The sequence below is a fragment of the Aedes aegypti genome, chromosome 2 (genome assembly GCF_002204515.2).
Source record: "Aedes aegypti strain LVP_AGWG chromosome 2, AaegL5.0 Primary Assembly, whole genome shotgun sequence".
NCBI lineage: Eukaryota > Metazoa > Arthropoda > Insecta > Diptera > Culicidae > Aedes > Aedes aegypti.
In genome coordinates, this window is record NC_035108.1 from 251952014 (window position 1) to 251974644 (window position 22631).

Consider the following 22631-nt stretch of genomic DNA (forward strand, 5'->3'; position numbering starts at 1 on the left):
GAAATAAAAATTTCGTGCTTTAGGTCGGAAAAATGCACTGAAAAAAATATATATCGAAACTTCACACATCTCATACTTTTTCGTCCCAAGTTGTCCCAGGCTAAAATTGATTTCCAAGGGTACTTTGAGATGTAATTAAGAAGAATTAAGCTGCACAAATTTGCACTTTTTTAATATAGGGCTTTTTGAATTTTTACAATATTTTTTACCATTTTCTATTAAAAACAGCTGAAAAATAATTCAAAGAATAACAGAATATGGCCAAATCATGTATATCATCATTTCTATGTAAGTTCTAACATTTATAATGGTTTGCTCAGCGTTAATCGCATAAATGGCTTATATGCATCATTAGTAACAAAACTTATTATTTCGCTATAGGCCCTTTTCAAAAGTTAGTCTCGAAAACTTGTTTTTGAAAATAAAACTTCAAATATGTATCACAAAACTCATAAAAACGACATGAGATGGAAAAAATATTTTTGGCCGCCAGTCTGTATGGAAATCGCCCATAGTGCGGTACGCTGTATTTTTGTTTATCTCTTATTTTTTATATTTTTTTTGTTATTTATGCACATAGTTGGAGCGTGGAATATCATGGATATTTACATGAATTGTTATGTAAACTTCAATTATATGTCATGTAATCCAGCAGGATTCTGTGTGGTTACATGACATATAACACATTTTTACATGATTTCAGACTTAAATTTACATGACGTCATGTTTACATCGCATAAATGAAATTTACATGACGTGTAATCTTCATGATTTTTAACAGTGATGGAAATCCGTCAGATTTGTACTGAAATCGGAATATAAATTCAATTTATTCAAATGGCTTGTTTAGGGGTATCCAGTTTTTTACATATCATATTCTACGTTAAAAATTGAGCCAGAATCCAAAGTTTCATAATTTTCCGTGCCCTGGAACTATTTTTTAAACACATTTGCAGGAGCAAATTATATTCGAAGAAACCCTAAAACAGAACCATGTCGACCGGTTACTTTTCATAGATTTCCAATGATCAATGTGCAGATAACCGATGGCTATCATTTTTGGGCTAAAACTTGAAAACAAATACCATATCTTTTAGTCTTTTCCATGCACTTCCGAGAATCAGATAGCAGGACCTTAGCGGAAGAAAATAAAGAAAATCCTGATGTATGTTTTGAACAACTATCGAAAGTTTAATTATACTGAACTACAAACAAATGCACCTTGTGTTATTTATTTTACAAAAACAAAAACACTATTGTAAAGCTTGAAACTTGTTTGTATACTTAACTCAAAACCGACTGATCGAACAGCAAATACAGAACAATCCAATTTCCTGCGTAGTAGTGCAATAGGCCTTTCCATTTGACGTTTAAAATCAGCTGATCTCGAAATACTTTGACAGTTCTTCTATGGGAATGAAAGGCCCGTGTTAGCACTGGTCCTCCACCGATGAAAACAAATGCATAGACGGACCTGTCAAATGAAAAGGCCTATGTTGACTGTTTGCTGTGAGAACTGTCACAATATTGCTTTTGTTTGCTGTGAATAGGCAAACATAAACAGAATGGCTGCCGAGCATTTACTTCCTTGTTGGACTGACGTTGATCGAAAACTCAAATGACGTCAAATAAATATCGATACGTTTTCATTCTGAGGAAATCGACTTGTGTAAGATTGATCGTGCGTTGGTGTTCGTGGCAGTTTACTTGCAGACCTCTTTTATTAACTGGACGATTCTTTTTCCTCTGTGTACAAGCTTGTCCTTCTGGCGCCCATCTTTGGATTGTACCCATCTTATTCTTAGGAATTATTTGAATATTTGAAAATTTTCTTGAAACTATCACATCAAAGTCATCATCATTGTTCTATCGTCTGAAGTAAATAAGAAGCACATCGATTGAAGACAAGAGAATATGAAATATCCCGTGCAATACGGTGAAGCACTGCAACCTATCCACATCCTTTTTTTCAAGCAGTGAAGCATGGTTGTTTGATTTGAATTGCGGCTTATGATAGGCGTACTAAAATTCGAAATGGGCTTACTTGTCATCTTTGATTGTTCGTACCGGTGTGTATGAGATTTTTCATTTTCACAGCAGTCACATGATTTGTCAGCGTCAGTTGCGCTATTAGAAAATTTTGTAGTAATGTTTCATTTGCAGATTTCTGTCAATTTTATACTGTCACATTGGTATCTTAAAATACTTTTATTATTTATTAATGAGGCTTTCAGCCCTCGGCTCTCGGCTCACTTTGCAATCTTAAAACACTTATAATTCTAAGAATTATATAGGGGCTGTCCATTGATTACGTAAGAGTACAACTCAATTCAATTATACAACAAATTCCGTTCTAGAGTATACTTTGGGTCAGTCGTAATACTTGAAAAATCTGACGAAACTGTCCTACACCTAATCCTGTCTAGTCATGTCTGTTGTTATGTATAGATTCCACAGAGGTCGTTTCTGTTTTTTGCGTTTCACAAGCACAAATCAGGCGAACCATCAAATAAATTTCGATTTCAAATTTTGGTTTCTTGGGGCAAATTTATAAAATTCAATCCTATTTCTTGTGGCAAATTGGCATTTCTATATATTTCGATAGTCTGTTTGCTTCAGTGAAGGTGTTTTTTCAGACTAGATTTGTGCTCTGAACAATGCGAATAAAAAGTAAAGCGGTCATCTTTGGAGTTAAGTAAACTTGTCCTTAGTATCAAATCATAAAAAGCTATTTTCACCGTGGTACGACAATCATTTCTATTTTCTCTTTCGCCCGTCTTGTTATGATTATTTCAAATAAGCTTAAAGCTGGTTCAAAGCCTGCCGCCAAATAGCCCTCGTACTTCGCGCATAATAGATATATAACCGAAGAAAAAGTAAAAGCTGACTCACCTTGAATGAACTGGCAGCCGGTAAACGGATCGCCCGTGTATCCCTCCTCGCAGGAGCAGCTCGGCGTATGATTGATCACTGTGCAGCGCGCGTTAAGGCCGCATGATCCCGGACATGGGTCGGTACACTTCTGCCGGATGCAGGCCTGATTCTGGGCGCACTCGTTGCTCAGCACACACTCCGGACGGCAATTCGGCGGCGTTCCGATGTAATCCGGTAGACACGAGCAGGCTTCCTTGCTGCCAACCACTTTACATTCGGAATTTGGTCCACATGGGGATGGAACGCATGGCGTTGGTGGACGTTCCGTACGAACTTCCTTGTAGCATCGCGAGAACGGATCGCCAGTGTAGTCCGGACTGCAACTGCAGATCGGGTTGTGGTTGATTACTTGACACTTGGCGTTCTGTCCGCATGAACCCGGGCATGGATCGATACATTTGTAATTTACGCAGGCCCGTTGCGAATCGCATTCAGTGCTCAGTTGACATTCTGGTCTACAGTTTGGAGGGCTTCCGGTCATTTCCGGCTGGCACTTGCAAATTGCAACACCATTCTGGATGCGGCAAATACTGTTTGGTCCACAAGTGTTCTGATCGCAAACTGGCGGATCCCTAGATGTCGGTTCTACTTGTTTGAGCACACACAGTCTAAACGGATCACCAATCATTCCTTCTGGACAGACGCATGTTGGAACGTGGTTCACAATTTCGCAAAGTGCCTGGGCTCCGCAAACTCCCGGACAAGGATCAACGCACTTGTAATTTACACATGCCAATTTCTCCGCACAGTCACTGTTCACGTCACATTCTCTTCGGCACCCACTGAACACATCGTAAGGGTTTCCTTCATAGTTCGGTAAGCAATAACACGCTCCAGCATTGTTCCTTTCTCTGCATTCGGCATTGGGTCCACACGGAGATGGCGTACACGGCGTCAGCCGTTCTGTCACTGCTGTAAATCAAAAATACAAAAGTCAGTAAGAAACGTTTGTCTACTAGCTCACATTTTTCGATCACTTACGTGGAACCGATCGATCACATTGCACCAATGGGTTACCTTCATACCCATCGCTGCACGTACAAACTGCGCGATGGCTGACTACCTGGCAGTATGCATTGCTTCCACATGCTCCAGGGCACGGGTCAACACAGCGTTCATTTTGGCACGCCAGATTACTGGCACATTCGGCATCGATGGTACACTCCGGACGGCAGTTTGGAGGTCGACCGATGTAGTTCGGTTGGCACGTGCAGGCAGCTTGTGTTCCCACCACTCGGCACTGTGAATTAGGTCCACATGGCGATGGCAGGCAAGGGTTGATTGGATCGGCCACAACTGGTACGACTTCCTTCTTCACACATCGAATAAACGGATCTCCAGTGAATCCAGGTGAACAGCTGCAGATCGGATTGTGGTTTACGACTTGACAACGAGCGTTCGTTCCGCAAGTACCCGGGCATGGATCGACACATTTCTGATTAACGCATGCTCGGTCTTGACTACATTCCGAACTGACCACGCATTCCGGTCGGCAGGATGGCGGCGTTCCAATGTATCCCGATTGACATGAACACACCGGATGGCCATTCACCTCTCGACAGTTACTGTTGGGACCACAAGGCGATGGAGAGCAGCCTAAATCTTTAGGTCTTTCAGTAACTCGTTCCTCGTATGAACAACCCGCTGTTGGGTCTCCGGTGTATCCTTCCAAGCAGAAGCAAAGTGGACTATGGTTCTGAACACGACATTCCGCGTTCAATCCACAAACTCCAGGGCAAGGATCCTTACATTTGTTGTTAACGCATGCTCGGAATTTGTCGCAATCAGAGTTTTGTACACATTCAGGTCGACATCCGGTATATGGGTCACCGAAATAATCTGGCAAACATGAGCAAGATCCAGCGCCATTTCGTTCCTTACAAACGGCATTAGCTCCACATGGTGATGGATTGCAAGGATTGACAGGTTCAGGGGCTCGCTCTGAATAGGAAAATAATAAAAAAAAACATTTTGTGAGCCATCAAGAATTGGAATTTTAACTTGAAACAAATCATTTGGAACCAATCTTACGAATGACTTCTGTGCAAACTGAAAATGGATCTCCGGTGAATCCAGCCTGACATTCGCAGACTGGGTTGTGCTTAATTACAGTGCAAATGGCATTGAGGCCGCAGGAGCCTACACAAGGATCTTTACATTTTTCGTTTACACAGGCTAGATTTGCCGGACATTCTGCGTTTATCATACACTCCGGTCGACAGTTGGGTGCTCTACCAATATAGTTTGGAAGGCAAGAGCAAGCCGGCGTATTGCCAACAGCTCGACACTGCGAGTTTGGTCCGCAGGGAGACGGCACACATGGATCAATAGGCTCAGATACCACAGGGCGTTCTAGAAAAGATTTATATACAACATAGATAGAAAGATAGGATAGGGTTTGTAGTCACATGCTGTAGGCAGAAGAGTCATATGAACATGCTTACTTTCTTCCGGTAGACACCTAATGAAGGGATCCCCGGTAAAGCCAGGAGAACAGCTACATATAGGGCTATGATTGACGATCTGACAACGTGCGTTCTGTCCGCATGTTCCCGGACAAGGGTCTTGGCATTTTTGATTGATGCAAGCCTTGTCCATGGCGCATTCAGAGCTAACGACACATTCCGGTCGACAACTAGGCGGAGTCCCAATGAACCCAGTCTGACAAGAGCAAACAGCGTGTCCGTTGATTTCGCGGCATATGCTATTGGGTCCGCACGGAGACGGCGAACACGGATTGATTGGTTCGTCTTGCTCTAGAAGGGTGTATTTACATGGTTAGAGTGACAAGAGGTTCTTAGTTATATAAACACAGGGAAGCTTACTCGGAGGAATCGGTTCGTGACAAGCGGACAGTGGATCCCCAGTAAAGCCCGAAATACAAGAGCAACTAGGCGAATGGTTGACCACGTAACATTCGGCATTGATACCGCACACCCCTGGGCATGGGTCCTTGCATTTGTTATTGACACAGGCCTTGTTACGTGGACAATCGCTGTTGGTCACACATTCCGGACGGCATCCACTGTACGGATCGCCAAAGTATTCCGGCATACATGTACAAGAGCCAGCACCGTTACGTTCCTTACAAACTGCATTTGATCCACACGGCGAAGGATTACAGGGATCTTGTCTTTCGTCCCGTATCGGTGGAGCTATAATAGAGGAGATAGGATAGATAACACACACACAAAACACAAATATACGCATGCTTAGTAAACTATAGGTCTTATATATATACATAAGCTATAAATAATTCATGCATCTACTTAAACTACTAAGGACGGTACCAGCAAGGCAAAGATCCAGTTTGCAATATTTCATAGTTTCAGTTCTTCACCGTACTGTTACCGTTCCGATAGATAATAGAGGAAAAAATCTTACGAGGAATAGTCATACACCCAGAGAAGGGATCACCGGTATAGCCGGACGAGCAGGAGCATACGGGAGAGTGTTTAATCACGTTACAGATAGCATTGGGTCCACATGAACCTGGGCACGGGTCTTGGCATTTTTCATTCATGCACGCAAGGTTTCCAGGACATTCCGAATTGATGGTGCATTCTGGTCGGCAGTTTGGAGCACGTCCGATGTAGTTAGGTAGACAAGAGCACGCTGGGACATTTCCAACTGCACGACATTGCGAGTTGGGACCACATGGATTTGGTACACATGGGTTTTCGGGTACCTTGGGTTCCAAGTCTTCTTCAAGAAGGATATAGATAGATGGGTTCAGATAGGAATAAGAAAGGACAGTAGATGGCGAAGGAGCTTACTTTTTTCTGGTAGGCACCGAACAAAAGGATCGCCAGTAAATCCAGGAGAACAACTGCATATTGGGTTGTGGTTTATTACATTGCATCGGGCGTTTAATCCGCAAGTTCCAGGACATGGATCAACGCATTTCTGATGCATGCAAGCCTTATCCAGAGGACATTCTGAGCTTACAGTACATTCTGGTCGGCAGGCTGGTGGAGTACCGATGTAATTCTTTTGGCAAGAACAAACCGCATGATTGTTAACTTCACGGCATTCACTGTATGGTCCACAAGGGGACGGCCGACAAGGATTTTTAGGAACTGGATCAGCTATGGTATTAGCAGAGTATCAAGAAATCAGTCAAATTTTCAGTTTAGTAATTTATTTTGTAACCTACATTTTGGAATCTCGTGGCATGCAACTGATGGATTACCCGTGTAGCCTGATAAACAGGAGCACGTCGGTGCATGGTTTGAAACGAAGCATTCGGCGTTGAGTCCACACATGCCTGGGCACGGATCTTTGCACTTATTATTCAAACAAGATCGTGTCTTTGGACAGTCGGTATTGAGGACACATTCAGGTCTGCACTCGTGGTACGGATCTCCGAAATAGTCCGGCAAACAAGTGCAAGAACCGGCATTGTTACGCACATTGCACTCAGCGTTAACTCCACATGGCGAAGGATTGCATGGATCAACATGTTCCGGTTCGCGTTGAACTAAAACAAAGTTTGAAGTGTGATCAAAACAAAATTTCTCAAGTTTAACTATAATGCGAGCATTACTTGGAGTAGGCATGCATGCCGAATACGGATCTCCGGTGTATCCATCATAGCATTTACAACTAGGTTGATGGTTTTGTACCACGCAAGTTGCGTATGTTCCGCATGATCCAGGGCATGGATCCTTGCATTTCTCGTTGATACATGCTTGCATTGGTGAACATTGGGAACTGGACGTACATTCTGGACGGCAGTTAGGTGCACGCCCAACATAATTTGGAAGACATGAGCAAGCAGCTGTATTGCCAACAGCCTTACACTGTGAATTGGGCCCACAAGGTGACGGTTGGCATGGGTTGATAGGATCGCTTACAACAGGCCGTTCTAAAGAAAAAAAACATTGAATACCCAATTAAAGATTATGATCTTCAACAGCCAGAGATCAACTTGAGCTTACTTTCTTCCGGCACACATCGCACGAATGGATCACCGGTATATCCGTTCTTACAACTGCAAATCGGATTATGATTGACAACCTGGCAGCGTGCATTGATCCCGCATGTACCCGGACAAGGATCTTTACATTTCTGTCCAAGACAAGCCTTGTCCAGAGGACACTCCGAACTAACGACGCACTCTGGTCGACAATTTGGAGGAGCACCGATATAGTTCGTGACACAAGAGCATACGGCATGGTTGTTCACCACTCGACAAATGCTGTTCGGCCCACAAGGTGATGGCTGACATGGATTGATCGGTTCTTCTCGAACTGAACAACAAGGAAAATGTATAAAAAGTTAGCTATTTTGTTAAGAAGACTAAAATTTTGTGTTGCCTTACTTTCGGGCTGAGGTGTACAAGACGTGAACGGATTCCCAATGTATCCGGCTATGCAAGTACAAGATGGCGAATGATTGACGACATGGCATTCGGCATTACTACCACATGTTCCTGGACAGGGATCAACGCATTTACTATTGATACATGATCGTGTTCTCGGGCAGTCACTATTCATGACACATTCTGGCCTGCAACCGACATATGGGTCACCGAAGTATTCCGGTAAACAAGAACATGAACCAGCTCCATTATGTTCCCTGCAGATAGCATTGACACCACAAGGGTTTGGGTTACACGGCATAGGTGGTGGTTCGTAGGTAACTAGAAAGTTGGCGAAAGAAAAATAGTTTTAGAGGATGATAGATCGATGATATGGAAAGGGATGATGAATGCTCGTAGTGAAGAGGATCTGAAGCTTACTTTGTATTCTATTGCAACCCGAGAAGGGATCACCCGTATAATCTGGGTAACATGTGCACATGGGTCTGTGTGAGACGACTCTACATTCGGCGTTGGGTCCACATGATCCACGACAGGGATCTACACATTTTTCGTTCACACATGCCTGTTGCATAGGACATTCTGAGTTGACGACACATTCTGGTCGACAATTCGGCGGACGTCCAATGTAATTGGGCACACATGAGCAAACTGCGCGATTACTTTGCACCCGACATATAGAATTTGGACCACATGGAGATGGCTGACAAGGGTTTTGATATTCCTCTTGTATTACAGGTTTGGCTAAAACATACAGGTTTGAACATATAGGAATACATACATATAACAATGAGATGGATTAGCATTACAAGCCTAAGCGTAAGCGTTTGAAGGTCAACTGCTGTCGAGAGCAGTTTACCAAGCGTTAGCAAATTTAGCAACAAAAGCTTCAAGGTTCGATTTGAAGTCTTACTCGGTTCAGGAGAACATCTGACAAAAGGATCACCCATAAATCCTGGATTGCAGCTACATATCGGGTTGTGATTAACGGAACGACATCTAGCGTTTACGCCGCATGTTCCAGGGCAAGGATCAACACAACGCTGGTTGATGCATGATTTATCCCGAGAACACTCAGAATTGATCATACACTCTGGTCTACAGTTCGGTGGTGTCCCGTTACAGAAGTCCTGACATGAGCAAACGGCGTGGTTATTTACTACCCTACAAATACTGTATGGCCCACATGGCGATGGTAGACAAGGGTCTATAGGCTCGTCTTTAGGTTCTAATACACAGGAAGGATAGGAGGGATAGTTAGAAACAATACACACAGATAGTACACTACAAGATAGATCTTACTTTCTATAACCAGTAGGTGACAGGCAAGTGATGGATTGCCCACGAATCCATTGACACACGTGCAAGTAGGGGCGTGGTTATGTACACGACATTCGGCGTTCAGACCACATGTACCTATGCATGGATCGACACACTTGGTGTTGACGCATGATTTATCGTACGGGCAGTCTGAATTCTGAACGCATTCAGGTCTACAACTAACATAAGGATCACCAAAATAGTCTTGCATGCAAGTACAAGAGCCAGCACCATTACGTTCTTTACAGATAGCATTTGATCCACATGGCGACGGGTTGCATGGTTCTAGAATTTCATCTCGGTAGATGACTATAAACATAGAAATATGGCAGTCATTGACAATTCGTAGAATGTTTTCTTTCGGATAATGTGTGTTTCTTGGATTGGATAGGAAATGAGACTTACCTTTAGGACTACATCCGGTGTACGGGTCACCTTCGAAGCCTTCCATACAGTAGCATTCGGGGCGATGGTCACGAGAAACACATTGTGCGTTGAAGCCACAAGACCCAACACACGGATCTTTGCATTTCTGAGCAAAACATGCGCGATTTGATGGACAATCTTGATGAGTTTCACATTCCGGACGGCAGTTTGGTGGAGCACCAAGCATACCCGACACGCACGAACAAACAGCTCGATCATTCACTTCTCTACACTCAGAATATGGTCCGCACGGACTCGGCTGACATGGATGAACTGGTTCTGCAGGCTTGGGCATACACTGCTCAAATGGATTTCCGTAGTAATCTCGGAGGCAACTACAGAATGGTTTGTGATTAATGACTTGGCATTGTGCATTGACTCCGCAAAGCCCTGGGCATGGGTCTTTGCACTTTAGGTTGATACAGCTTTGATCATGAGGGCACTCTTCATTGCTTGAGCATTCTGGTCTGCACGCTGGTGGGGCTCCACGATATCCTTCGGGGCATGAACATGTTGGTCTACCTTGCACAATTCGGCACACGCTGTTTGATGGACATTGCGCACATGGATCCGTAGCGGGAACTTGCTGTGGAACCTCCCGACGGCAACCGCGGAATGGATCCCCTATGAAGCCTCTATTACATTCACACACGGGGATATGGTTGGCCACAGTACATTCAGCGTTGGAACCACATACTCCTGGACAAGGATCTCGGCAATGTTGATTGATACAGGCCAACGGACTTGCACAATCAGAGTTGAGTACACATTCTGGCCTACATCCCGTGTTGTATGGATCTCCAAGGTATGGCGCAATGCACGTACATTTGGCGGCTCCATTTACAGCTGAACAGACTGCATTTTCGGCACATGGACTCGGGTAGCATGGATCTCTAGGTTCTGGTGGGGTTCTTTGTACTTCTGAGCATCCAACGAAAGCATCGCCTTCATATCCTTGCTTACAGTTACAGAAGGCGGAATGAGCTACAACATGGCATTCCGCATTTGCACCACATGCGTTAGCACAAGGATTCTGGCATTTTTCGTTGATACAAGCCTTGTCTTGTGGACATTCGTTGCTGAAAACACATTCCGGTCGGCAGTGTGGAGGACTTCCGATGAAGTTTGGTTGACACGAACATACCGGACGATTGCGTTTAACCTGACAAATCGAGTTCATTCCACAAGGGGAAGGTTCACATGGATTTTTTGGTGTCTCTATCGGAGGTTCTTTTTGTCTACCTTCGCAGATAACAAATGGATCTCCTTCTTGATTTGGTCCGCAGCTACAGATTGGATTGTGGTTCAATACTTCACACCTGGCTCCGACACCGCATGTTCCTGGGCATGGATCAACGCATTTTAAATTGACACAAGCCTTGTTCTGAGGACATTCGGCGTTGATCATACATTCCGCCTGGCAAGCCGGTGGTACTCCTCGGAAACCTGGCAAACATGAGCACACAGCATAGTTGTCAGGCGTCGTCAGGCACTTGCTATTCGGACCACATGGATTTGGATCGCAAGGTGTAGTGTCTGGAGGCAGATAAGCCTTCTCCGTACAAGCGATCAATGCGTCGCCTGTATGAGTAGGTGGACAGTAGCATACTGGAATATGGTTCACAACTTTGCATAAAGCGCTTACACCGCATACTCCGACGCATGGATCCTGGCATTGATTATTTACGCATGCTTTGTTGCTTGGACAATCGGTGTTGATGACGCACTCGGGTCTACATCCAACGAGTGGATCCCCGAAATAGTTCTTCTTGCAGACACAAGCCAATACACCACCCATTCGTTTGCAGTCGGTGTTTGCTCCACAGCGGATTGTGTCGCAGGTTTCAAGTGGTGTATCCTGTTGGATACATCGCTCATATGGGTTTCCGTACAAGCCCGGAGGACAGGAGCATACTGGACGGTGTTGCTCAACCGTACATATAGCGTTATATCCGCAAGAACCTGGACATGGGTCCTGACATTTACCTTGCAAACATGCTAGATTGAATGGACAGTCCGTATTTAATACACATTGTGGTCTGCATCGTGGGTTATGGATTGCTTCTGGTGCTGAACATGGATCGCACAAGGCTACATCATTGCCGTAAACTGAGCAAACGCCTTGAGGTCCGCACGGTGAAGATTGGCAAGGTTGTCGAGTCATGTTACGGTCCTCTGGGATCAGCACGCATTGTACAAACGCATCTCCGGTGTAACCGTTCGGACACTTGCACATTGGGGTGTGATATTCTACTTGACATTCAGCGTTTACACCACAAACTGCTCCGTTGCATGGTGGTACACATCGTCGGTTGTAACAAGCTTTATCCGTAGGGCAATCGGAGTTCAATTCGCATTCTGGTTTACAGCCTCTCTTCGGATCACCCTTGTAGTTTGGCAAACACTTACATACTGGTCTACGATTACGCATTGTGCACTGTGTATTGACACCGCAAACTCCTGGTTTGCATTGATTGCTTGGCACTGGTGTATCCAGCGCGTAACAACGGTATGCAGGATTTCCTGTTAGACCAGCGTTGCAGAAGCAAACAGGATGATGTTTCTCTACCTTGCAGTGAGCTCCTGTTCCGCATGCACCCGGACAGGGGTCAACGCATTGGAAGCCTATGCATGCCTTATCAGCTTCGCAATCGTTATCCACTCGGCATTCGTATCCATGACAACCCTCGGCACTAGTTGGGTCTCCACTTAGACCGGGTGGGCATCGACAAGCTGGTGATCCATCGGTAAGAATCAAACATTCCGCTCCTGGTCCACATGGGTTCGGTTCACAGACCGATCGTGGTTGTTCCACACATCCGGCATATGGATCTCCAATGTAGCCTGATCTGCAGTAGCACTGCTCGCGACCTTCTGCGATGTAGCAATCAGCATTAGTTCCGCATGGTCCAGGTTTGCATAGTTCGGGTGTTACAACTGGTTCAGCGCAGCTCCGGAATGGATTACCAATGCTTCCTTCTGGACAGTAGCATACTGGATTACGCGACGAGTCGCAAATCGCTCCAAATCCACAAGGGTTCGGTTCACACGGATTCCGTGGCTCGATACAACCTCGAATTGTGTTGGGACTCTCGATGTATCCACTGAGGCAAGTGCACTTGGCAAAGCCATTGCTCAATATCGTGCACTGAGTATTGGGTCCACAAGGTGACGGTTCGCAAGGATTGTGTGGAAGTTTGCATGGCACCTCTGGAGGATTTCCCTCATATTCTGGTAAACAGAAGCAAGCAGCTTGTCCGTTAATTTTGCGACATCCAGTGTTTGGTCCGCAAGGATTTGGCGTGCATTCATCTCCTTCGGGAACTGTGGAGTGGAGAAAAAGAAATGATTGATTTATTATCAATATTCGGTTGGGTGGTGAAAAGATACTTACTGCAATTCTTGAATGGATTTCCAGTCAATCCCTTTGGACAGAAACACACTGGGCTACCGGCATCGATCTCGCACATAGCATTCAAGCCACATGGATTCGGGTCACAAGGGTTACTCGGTGGATTGCATCCTAACCGGCCATCTCCTTTGTATCCTGGAGGACACTTGCATAGCGGTTTATGATTGCGAACATCACATAGTGCATTCGGACCGCATTGACATGGGGACAAACATTGACCATTGATACAGGCTTCGTGCGAACTACACTCGCTATCTGATCGACATCCGTGTAACTGGACACACTCAATGTATGCATTTCCGGAGAACCCGCTTCGGCAACGGCACTCGATGCCATGATTACGAGGGAAGCAGTCGGCATTTTCTCCACAAGAATCTTCCTGACATGGGTTGATACAGACACGGTTCAACCGATCGCACAGCTTCTCCGGTGGACAATCTTCGTTGTACTGGCATACTGAACCTGGAGTGGTCACTACAAATGAATTCGAAGATATTGTTATGGCGACCGTGACTTGCGCGGTAGAATAAGTAGCTAGATTACCTGGTTGACAAGCTACGAAACCGTTTCCGTGATAACCTTCGATGCAGCTGCACTCAGAACCGTGATTCCGGTTGATGCACACTGCGTTCGGAGCACACGGATTTTTGACGTCACATGGACGACGACACACGTTTCCAACACAGGCTTCCATGAGTGGACATTCGTCATTCGAGGTGCATTGAACTGTTCAAGGTGCAAGGAAAAGAGAAAACAGAAAACGGGTGTGATTTGATTACACAGTGCATAGAAAATTTTTTACAAGGGTTCGCTCGTGAATCAGCATTTGTACATTCCAGAATTTTTGTTTTTACATTTTGAAGTTGTTTGGTGCAGAATGTTAAATTTTATTTTCTTAGTAGTGCAGTGTTTGTTTTTAGATAAAATAGATGAAAAGCGTTAGTGGTTCTTACTTGGTTCCAGTGGAGTGCACTTTATCGTTGGGTTACCCTCGTGTCCCGGAGGACACGTGCAGATTGGTCGGTGCATTTTGGCGTGGCAGGTTGCCGTTGGTGCGCAAACGCCATCAAAGAGACAGGGATTCTCGCATGCCTCCATGAAGCAAACCTCCGTTTCAATACAGTCGGCATCCGATTTACAGGGTTCGGGTATTTTGGGCGTGCCTGGGGGTTCTGCCGTACGTTGTTAATTGGGCGTGGATGTTGGTGGGGGATTAAAGTGTATTAGAACAATAATTGAGATTATGTATTACTGTGAAGTTATCATGAAAGATGTTTAATTATTAAACGGCATAAGTAAAGTCAAAACTCAATTTATCATATATGGACACTACATTATAGATAATCACTTTATTGTGCTACGCATTGAGTTTTGACCTTATTGGCTTTGAAAAGCTTTCGATTTGCATTCGTTAAGCAGCCATTCAATTACTCATTCAGTTTACCGGATTTGTTCATACCAATTGTGAAATATATTATTCCGATCTTGATTCAGTATAGCTAAACAATAACTGTGAGTTTATGCATTTCCAAAAAGGTGTGAACAAACCGAAATGTGTATTTGCATTTTCGTTGTTGAAACGAGAAAACAGGTTGAAGTAGATGAAGTTATAGCAATAGTTAGAGGTTATAGTTAGGAGTTAGAAAGCATAAGGCTATCTGAGGGAAGCGAATTTTACAGTAGAAGGTCCAAGACGGGAGCACTCAGAAAAACAAAAACAATACATTTAACTCGGGAATACAGGAAACGCAGTGTATAAAACAGTGTAGAAGTGCACAGAACGAAGAGAGAAACAGGACGAGGAGAAGAATCGAGATACTCTCGAGACAGGCAGCTGATTATACCTTTTGCGCAGGGTGTATTGGGAGGTGTCTTGTCTGTACATTTAGGAATACAGTGTGATAGTTTGCATATTTCGGATATCTCGCATTCAGAGGAAGTTTCACAAGACTTTAACGGTGTGTAGGTTGTGGTCATCTCAGAATCACTCAACGGAGGTAGGCTTGTGGATGGCGATCCATCCACGGTAGTTGATTGAGTTTGTACAACCCAAGAGTCAGTAGAAATGTCTTCGGCGGTTGTAGTGGGGATTGTAGTAGAACCTAAATCTAAACCTAAATCTGTTGGAGAAGGGGTTGTTGTTCGATTTGCAAACGATTCGAATGGAGCAAAACTAGTTGTGGTGATTGTTTCAGTAGTTTGGCCCGAATATTCTGTTGTACTGCTCAAATTGCGCAACTCTGTTGAAATTTCCATTGAGATCTCTTCTGTTTTTGTCACATCTGACACTTGAGTACTTGAAGTGACCATTTCGGGAACTTCAGGAATGATACCCTTTGGTGTTGAAGTGCTTTGTCCTAACGTAGTAACCTTCAAAGTCGTCAACGTTGCTTCCGTAGTCGTTAGGTCAATATCTCCAACAGCTGTTACGGGTTTCGTACTAGTCATCAAGCTTCCGCTATCAAGGGATGAAGTCCGAACTGTAGTGGTCGTCAATTCATCTTGAAAATGCTTGGTTGGACTAGGGTAGTCATCTGTTGGGTATTTTGTGGTAGCTATTGGTGATCTAGAAGAAGTGGCACCTTCTGTAGGCCGTACTGTAGTGACAGGCTCTTCGTCCTTCAAAGTATCGATCGAAGTTGAAGCATATTTTTCCGTGATTCTTTCAGGCGCGTTATTCATATCCGTAGTGTACCCAGTTTGAGGAGAACTAGTTGGCGTTGTGGTTCTATCCTTGAATTTCTTAGTCTCGCTTGAGAGCGTGTTATCGTAGAACGTTGTTTCCTGCGTTTTCTCGGTGGTACTCTGACTGTCTGAATCAGCAAGAGTGGTTGATTGTTCTACAAGAGTCTTTTCCGTTTCACTAGATGCTACTCCCGTAGTTAACGACTTCGTTGTACCTCCTTCTTTCTCGAAATAACTCGTTGTGGTAGGTGGAATGGTTGACCTGTCAGTTGCAGTTGGATATGCCAAGGTTGTCGTTTGAACCGTTGATGGTTCTTCCGTGTCGCGTGATGTTGCTTCAAATTGTGTAGTCTCCATGCTGCTAAGCTCAGTCGTACTCTCATCAAATGTTGTCATTTTTTCTTGCAGTACAGTTGTGTGGTCGAGTGGCGATGCAGTTTTTCCTCCTGATGTCGTAGTTTCTTCCACATCTTGGAACGTAAATTTCTGTGTCGTTGTATCCGCTAATCGAGTTGATGTGAACGGCTCTTTAAGCCCTTGTGACGTTGAGTCACTTCGGTCGTACATCGAAGTCGTAGTAATTTCCACAGACGATGGAACTGTAGATGAATCGTCTTTATCTCCAGAATACGCTTCTGTTGTACTGTCTTGCATTCCAGTGTACTTCTCAGTCATAATGGTTCTAACAGTTGTAGTGCTTTCTGTATCAGGTCCCGTACTTGTTTCTTGATCCTCTGCCGTTGATACCGTTGTAGTTTGTGTATCCAACTTTAATGTTGTTGGAGTTTGCTCCAAAAATCGTTGTGTTGTTGATTCCGACTTCATCGTCGTAGATTCTTGAATATCTCGAACATCAGCAGTCGTTGTCGTACTTCCTTCCATTTCAAATGTGGTTAAACTTCCTTGATCTTTTGATGTTGGTTCGAACGTTGTATACAATGGTTCCGTAGTTCCATCGATTGTTTCTGGATACGCCATGGTTGAAGATAACTCTCGATCTTTTTCCGTAGGTTTCAATGTAGTAGACGAAGTAACCGTATCAGAATTAGTTATATATTTGTCGGTTTGGCTATCTTCCTGAACTTTATCAGTTGTATGTTCATTTCCCATCGCATATTTGACAGTTGTTTTTGTTTCCCCGTCGCGCTCTGTTGAGATTTCATGAACTGAAAAAAGCTGATCAGGAGTGATATCTGAGTACGTTGTACTGTCTGCTTGAACAGTGGTCGAAATCTCATCTCTGATAGTAACCGTGGCACTTGTGTTCGTACTAGAACTGTATTCCCTTTCATGGGAAGTTGTGGATTCTTCTGAGGCATTACTTGTTGAAGCTATCACTGTTGTTGTCCTCTGCGTAACACCTTCAGGTTCATATGAAATCGATTCTTGCATGAAAGTGATCTCTTCAGCACGTTGCGTAGTGAACGTACTTGTTGGAGACGTTGGATACATTTCTGCGAGGATAGACGTTGTTTCTCTGGTGGAATCTGTTGTACTCGTATCTTGGCTTTCATTGAAATCTGTAATGTGTATTGTGGTTGTGTCACCCGTTGCCGATCCCGATGAAGTCGTAGTGTATTGCTCTGTTGCGGAATCCAGATTGACGGTAAAGTTAGTGAATTTAAGCGTTGAAAGCTTTTCAGTAGTTTTAGAGTCGCGTTCTTCATCGTCAATCATCGTGACGAACTCTGGAGTGCTCTTTATTGGAGAATCTGTAGATAAGTCGACACTAGTGGTGGTCTTATATGACTTCTTGGTTGTGAAATCATTACCTGTCACATCGTTAGTAGTTGTCTGTCCGACATCTACTCCGGTCGTGATATCTAAGGTGGACTCCGTTGTGTATTGACTAGTAAATGATAGATTTTCTGTATCAGGAATTATGGATGTTCCAATGGAGGGTGGTTCTGCAGTGGTCAATTCCGTTTCCTTTTGTTGTGTTGTCTCATGTACTGTGGTGACTTCTTGCATTTTTGTAGTTGTGTCAAAGCCAACAGGAATGTCTTTGACTGTTGTTGAGTCCTTTTCTGTTACCTTCGGCACAAATTGAGTAGAAGAAATTCCTACTTCAGTTTGGGTAGTAGATTCCTTTTCAAACGGCTGTGCGGTAGTGATGGCGCTGTCAAACGGTTTATGTGTAATCGGCAATCGCTCTGAAGATGTGTCCGTTCTGTCTTCAATAGAAACTGTATCGAACTCTCTAGTTGTGCCGCTTGAAGTCGGAAACGTGATACTTTCCGGAGCCGTAACGTACTCTGTTACGTTGTAAACTGAGGTTGATGCAACACTGGATTCCTCAGTAGTTTCGCTGGTTGTTGAATCGTAAGTAGCGGTAGATGAATGAACCTCTGTCGTATATTCTGCTTTAGTGTAATCACTATAGGTAGACGACGAAGTCTCGGGAGTGGTCATCCGCTCCGGTGTAGTTCTTGTTTGATAGAGTGAGCTTGTCCTTTCATCGTATTGTTCTTTCTTGGTGGTTAGCTCAACTTCTTTCTCATAACCTGACGTTCGATCATAATCAGGTTCTCTAGTGCTAACAAAAACGCGTTCAGTGGTCTTTAATCCTTCCGTTGTATAAGTGTCATTAGATTCAGCAGTAGCATGGGTTGTGGTTGTACCATTCAATACAAGATCGTATCCTTTCTGCGTGACTTCAGGTTGAAACGTTGTCTCAATAGGCACGGCTGTGAACCAGGACGAAGTTGTTGCAGTGGTTTTTCCAATCTCATCCTTATAAATAATCGTACTGTGTGGTTCTTCAGATTCAGTAGTTTTTTCCGTCTCACTGTCATTGCGAGAGGTTGTCAGATCTGGAATGCTTGTTTTCTGATCAGGTTCCGTTGGGTAAGTAACTGGTTTAGGATGTGTAGTGTCAAATACAGCAGCAGTTGTGGAGTCTATTCCAAATGGTTGAGAAGAAGTCTCTGTAGCCAGTTCAGTACCGCTGAGGGTTACATCACCTGCCGTCGATATACCCTTAGAAGTGGTAGCCGCAGTTGACGTGGTGACATATTCGATCGTCGATATCTGCACTGTAGTGTGCGTATCGTGGATCATTGTGGCTGGCGTAGAACTTGCTTCCTTCTGGACACCATCAAGGCCCGTAGTTGTGTAATTATCAATCGCGTCGAAATCTTTGTCTGTTAGATGGTGAGTTGTGGCATCAAATGGCGTAACAGTGCTAATGGTAAAGCTCTCAGTCGTTTGTGTATCCTCAAGGGTCGTTTGATGCGTAGTAGTTGTTTGGTTTTCCGTGTCGCTAGGAATTGTAGTTGTACTGTCAGGCAGAGGTGTTGAGGTCGTTGGTTGCGTATCCATCAAAGTTCCTTGAGCAGTAGTTGTATCATTCTCGGCAGCATAATACTCTGTAGTCGTCGAATCGAAAACTGATGTTGATGCACCCACTGTGGTGGAAGTCTCCTTCAAAGTTGTTGGTTGTTTAGAAGCTGTTTCCTTATCGGTATCAGTAGGGATCGTGGTTTTACCGTCGAAGATTGCCTGAGTTGTGTCTTCAATTGTTGTAACAGTTCCGTTGATAACACCTTCAGTTGTAGATATGTAATACTTAGTTTGAGTATCTTTGATTGTAGTTCCCGCGGTTGCTTGTGTTGCAGTTATTTCTTTATCCGTAGCATTATGAACCGTAGTTATGTCGCCAGTTGTAGTTTCAAAAACTGAAGAAATGCCAACAAAATCGCGTTCTGTGGTTGATATTTGATCCTCAAATGTTGTTACTTTATCGGTGTTTGTGTCCTTCTTGGTACTACCACGAATCGTAGTGGTAGCGTCATAATCCTTCAGCGTTACTGTGGTGTAACTCGTAGTTTCCAACGGTTGACCAGTACTGACTGTACCAATTTCAGTCGTAGTTTGTGATCCCTGCAATGTTGTTGCTTGTGTAGTTGTCGTATACATTTCGGCACTACTAGGCACCGTAGTCCTATCACTGGAAGCAGCTTCATATTCCTGCTGCGTCACTGTATAGGTGGTACGTTCATAAGCAGTAACAGGTATCGACGTTGTTACCTTCTCGATATCAGTAGTTGTACCGTCGGGAATCACCCTGTAATCCTTTTGTGTTGATGCGATGTGAGTTGTGGTTTCAAAAGGAGTAACAGTGCTAACGGGAACGCGTTCACTAGAACCGTAGATATCATGTGAAGTCGCTTCTTGCGAAGCAGTTGTTTCTTTTTCGGTACCACTAACCACCGTAGTCGTACCGTCTGAAACTACTTCAGAGTGAGTTGTGGCTTCGAACGGAGTAATGGTAACGCGTTCACTTGAGCTGTAGATATCCTGTGAAGTCGTTTCTTGTGAAGCAGTTGTTTCTCCCTCTACACCACTAATCGCAGTAGTCGTACCATCAGAAGCTACTATGGAGTGCGTTGTGGCTTCGAGCGAAGTAACCGTAACGCGTTCACTTGAACTGTAGACATCCTGTGATGTCGTTTCTAGCGAAGTAGTAGTTTTCCTCTCCGTAGTCGTACCGTAGGAAACTACCGCGGAGTGAGTTGTGGCTTCAAACGGAGTAACAGTAACGCGTTCACTTGAGCTGTAGATATCCTGTGAAGTCGTTATTTCTCTCTCTACACCACTAATCTCCGTAGTCGTACCGTCAACAACTTCTGTGGATTGGGTTGTGGCTTCGAACGGAGTAATCGTAACGCGTTCACTTGAACTGTAGACATCATGTGATGTTGTTTCTTGTGAACCAGTAGTTTCCCTCTCTATACTACTGATTTCCGTAGTCGTATCGTCGGAATCTACTGTAGAGTGAGTTGTGGCTTCGAACGGAGTCATCGTAACGCGTTCACTTGAGCTGTAGATATCCTGTGAAGTCGTTTCTTGTGAAGCAGTTGTTTCCCTCTCTATACTACTAACCTCCGTAGTCGTATCGTCAGAAACTACTGCGGAGTGAGTTGTGGCTTCGAACGGAGTAACGGAAACGCTTTCACTTGAGCTGTAGATATCCTGTGAAGCCGTTGTTTCTCTCTCTACACCACTAACCTCCGTAGTCGTACTGTCAAAAACTACTGTTGAGTGAGTTGTGGCTTCGAATGGAGTAACAGTAACGCGTTCACTTGAGCTGTAGATATCCTGTAATGTCGTTTCTTGTGAAGCAGTAGTTTCCCTCTCTGTACTACTAATATCCGTAGTCGTACCATCGGAAACTACTGTGGAGTTAGTTGTGGCTGCGAACGGAGTAGTGGTAACGCGTTCACTTGAACTATAGAAATCCTGTGAAGTCGTTTCTTGCGAAGCCGTTGTTTCTCTTCCTACACCACTAATCTCCGTAGTCGCATTGTCGGAAACTACTGCGGAGTGAGTTGTGGCATCGAATGGAGTAACAGTAACGCGTTCACTTGAGTTGTAGATATCCTGTGAAGCCGTTTCTTGTGAAGCAGTTGTTTCTCTCTCCACACCACTAATCTCCGTAGTCATACTGTCAAAAACTAATGTGGATTGAGTTGTGGCCTCGAACGGAGTAACGGTAACACGTTCACTTGAACTGTAGATATTCTGTGATGTCGTTTCTTGCGAAACAGTAGTTTCCCTCTCTGTACTACTAACTTCCGGAGTTGCATCGTCGGAAACTACTGCGAAGTGAGTTGTGGCTTCGAACGGAGTAACAGAAACGCGTTCACTTGAACTGTAGATATCCTGTGAAGTCGTTTCTAGCGAAGCAGTACTACTCTCTGTACTACTAACTTCCGTAGTCGTACCGTCGGATACTAGTTCGTAGTCTTTCTGCGTTATCGCGGAGTGAGTTGTGGGTTGGAACGACGTATCGGTCGAACCTAAATCATTCGGAGTGGTTTCCCCAGTCACCCCGACCACCGTAGAAACAATAGACGAGGGCAAATCGGTAGTGCTCTCGGGCGAAGACATTTCATACTGTTGGCTAGTTTTGGCTGTTGGCGCAGTGGTTATTGGCAGTTTGGTTACGTAATTAGTTGTTATTGGCTCGCTTGTGTGTGGCGTGTAATCTGTGTGTGTGCTATGTACATCTGGCACCGCTGTCGTGGTATTATATTCTAAATCTAGGTTAACAGTTGTTGTTTCTTTTGTTAGGAAAAATAAAACAAAATAAAACTCGTTAATCAAAATTGTAGCTAATCAAAATTATTGCGTGGTGTTGATAAATACGATCGGTGCTTGACACGGCAGCTGATGTGTGCATGTGCGTGTGTGTTGTGATACGTGGATGTATGTGTGAGTGTGTTGCGTTTGTGTACGCGGTTTCACGACGTGAATTTTTTACAGAGGGTGATCGTGAGATAGTGAGGAGCGTACGAATTGCTCGTTTGAAAGTTCTAGTGAGTTCGCAGAAGCGTTCTATTCTAAGCCTAGTGATGAACGGTCAGTCTAGTCAGTCACTTACGTTCGATTTCTACCGTCTTCCGGCGTGTGTCCTAGAATGCAAGCTTTAGCGAGATGAGCTATTGAGGATAGGAGCGGAAGCTAAGCCAAAACGATACAGAGGAATGTGGGTAATGGTATTTATGAAGCTAGAGCTGTATGGGAAAA

The 22631-nt window shown here is 44.2% G+C and overlaps 2 protein-coding genes across 2 annotated transcripts in view; one reads left to right on the forward strand and one right to left on the reverse strand.

The window, feature by feature from the left end:
- Window positions 1-22631, forward strand: part of LOC5576949 (acyl-CoA synthetase family member 4 homolog) — a 388950-nt gene that overhangs the window by 69064 nt on the left and 297255 nt on the right. The window lies entirely within an intron of this gene.
- Window positions 1-22631, reverse strand: part of LOC5576948 — a 109741-nt gene that overhangs the window by 46469 nt on the left and 40641 nt on the right. Inside the window, 18 exon segments of the mRNA XM_021844802.1 lie at window positions 2893-3846; window positions 3916-4875; window positions 4966-5286; window positions 5379-5690; window positions 5760-6089; window positions 6319-6639; window positions 6711-7022; window positions 7091-7414; window positions 7481-7801; window positions 7875-8186; window positions 8258-8578; window positions 8678-9001; window positions 9171-9485; window positions 9560-9886; window positions 9983-13327; window positions 13398-13889; window positions 13959-14141; window positions 14369-14587. Coding sequence (XP_021700494.1) covers window positions 2893-3846; window positions 3916-4875; window positions 4966-5286; window positions 5379-5690; window positions 5760-6089; window positions 6319-6639; window positions 6711-7022; window positions 7091-7414; window positions 7481-7801; window positions 7875-8186; window positions 8258-8578; window positions 8678-9001; window positions 9171-9485; window positions 9560-9886; window positions 9983-13327; window positions 13398-13889; window positions 13959-14141; window positions 14369-14587 — 9993 coding nt within the window.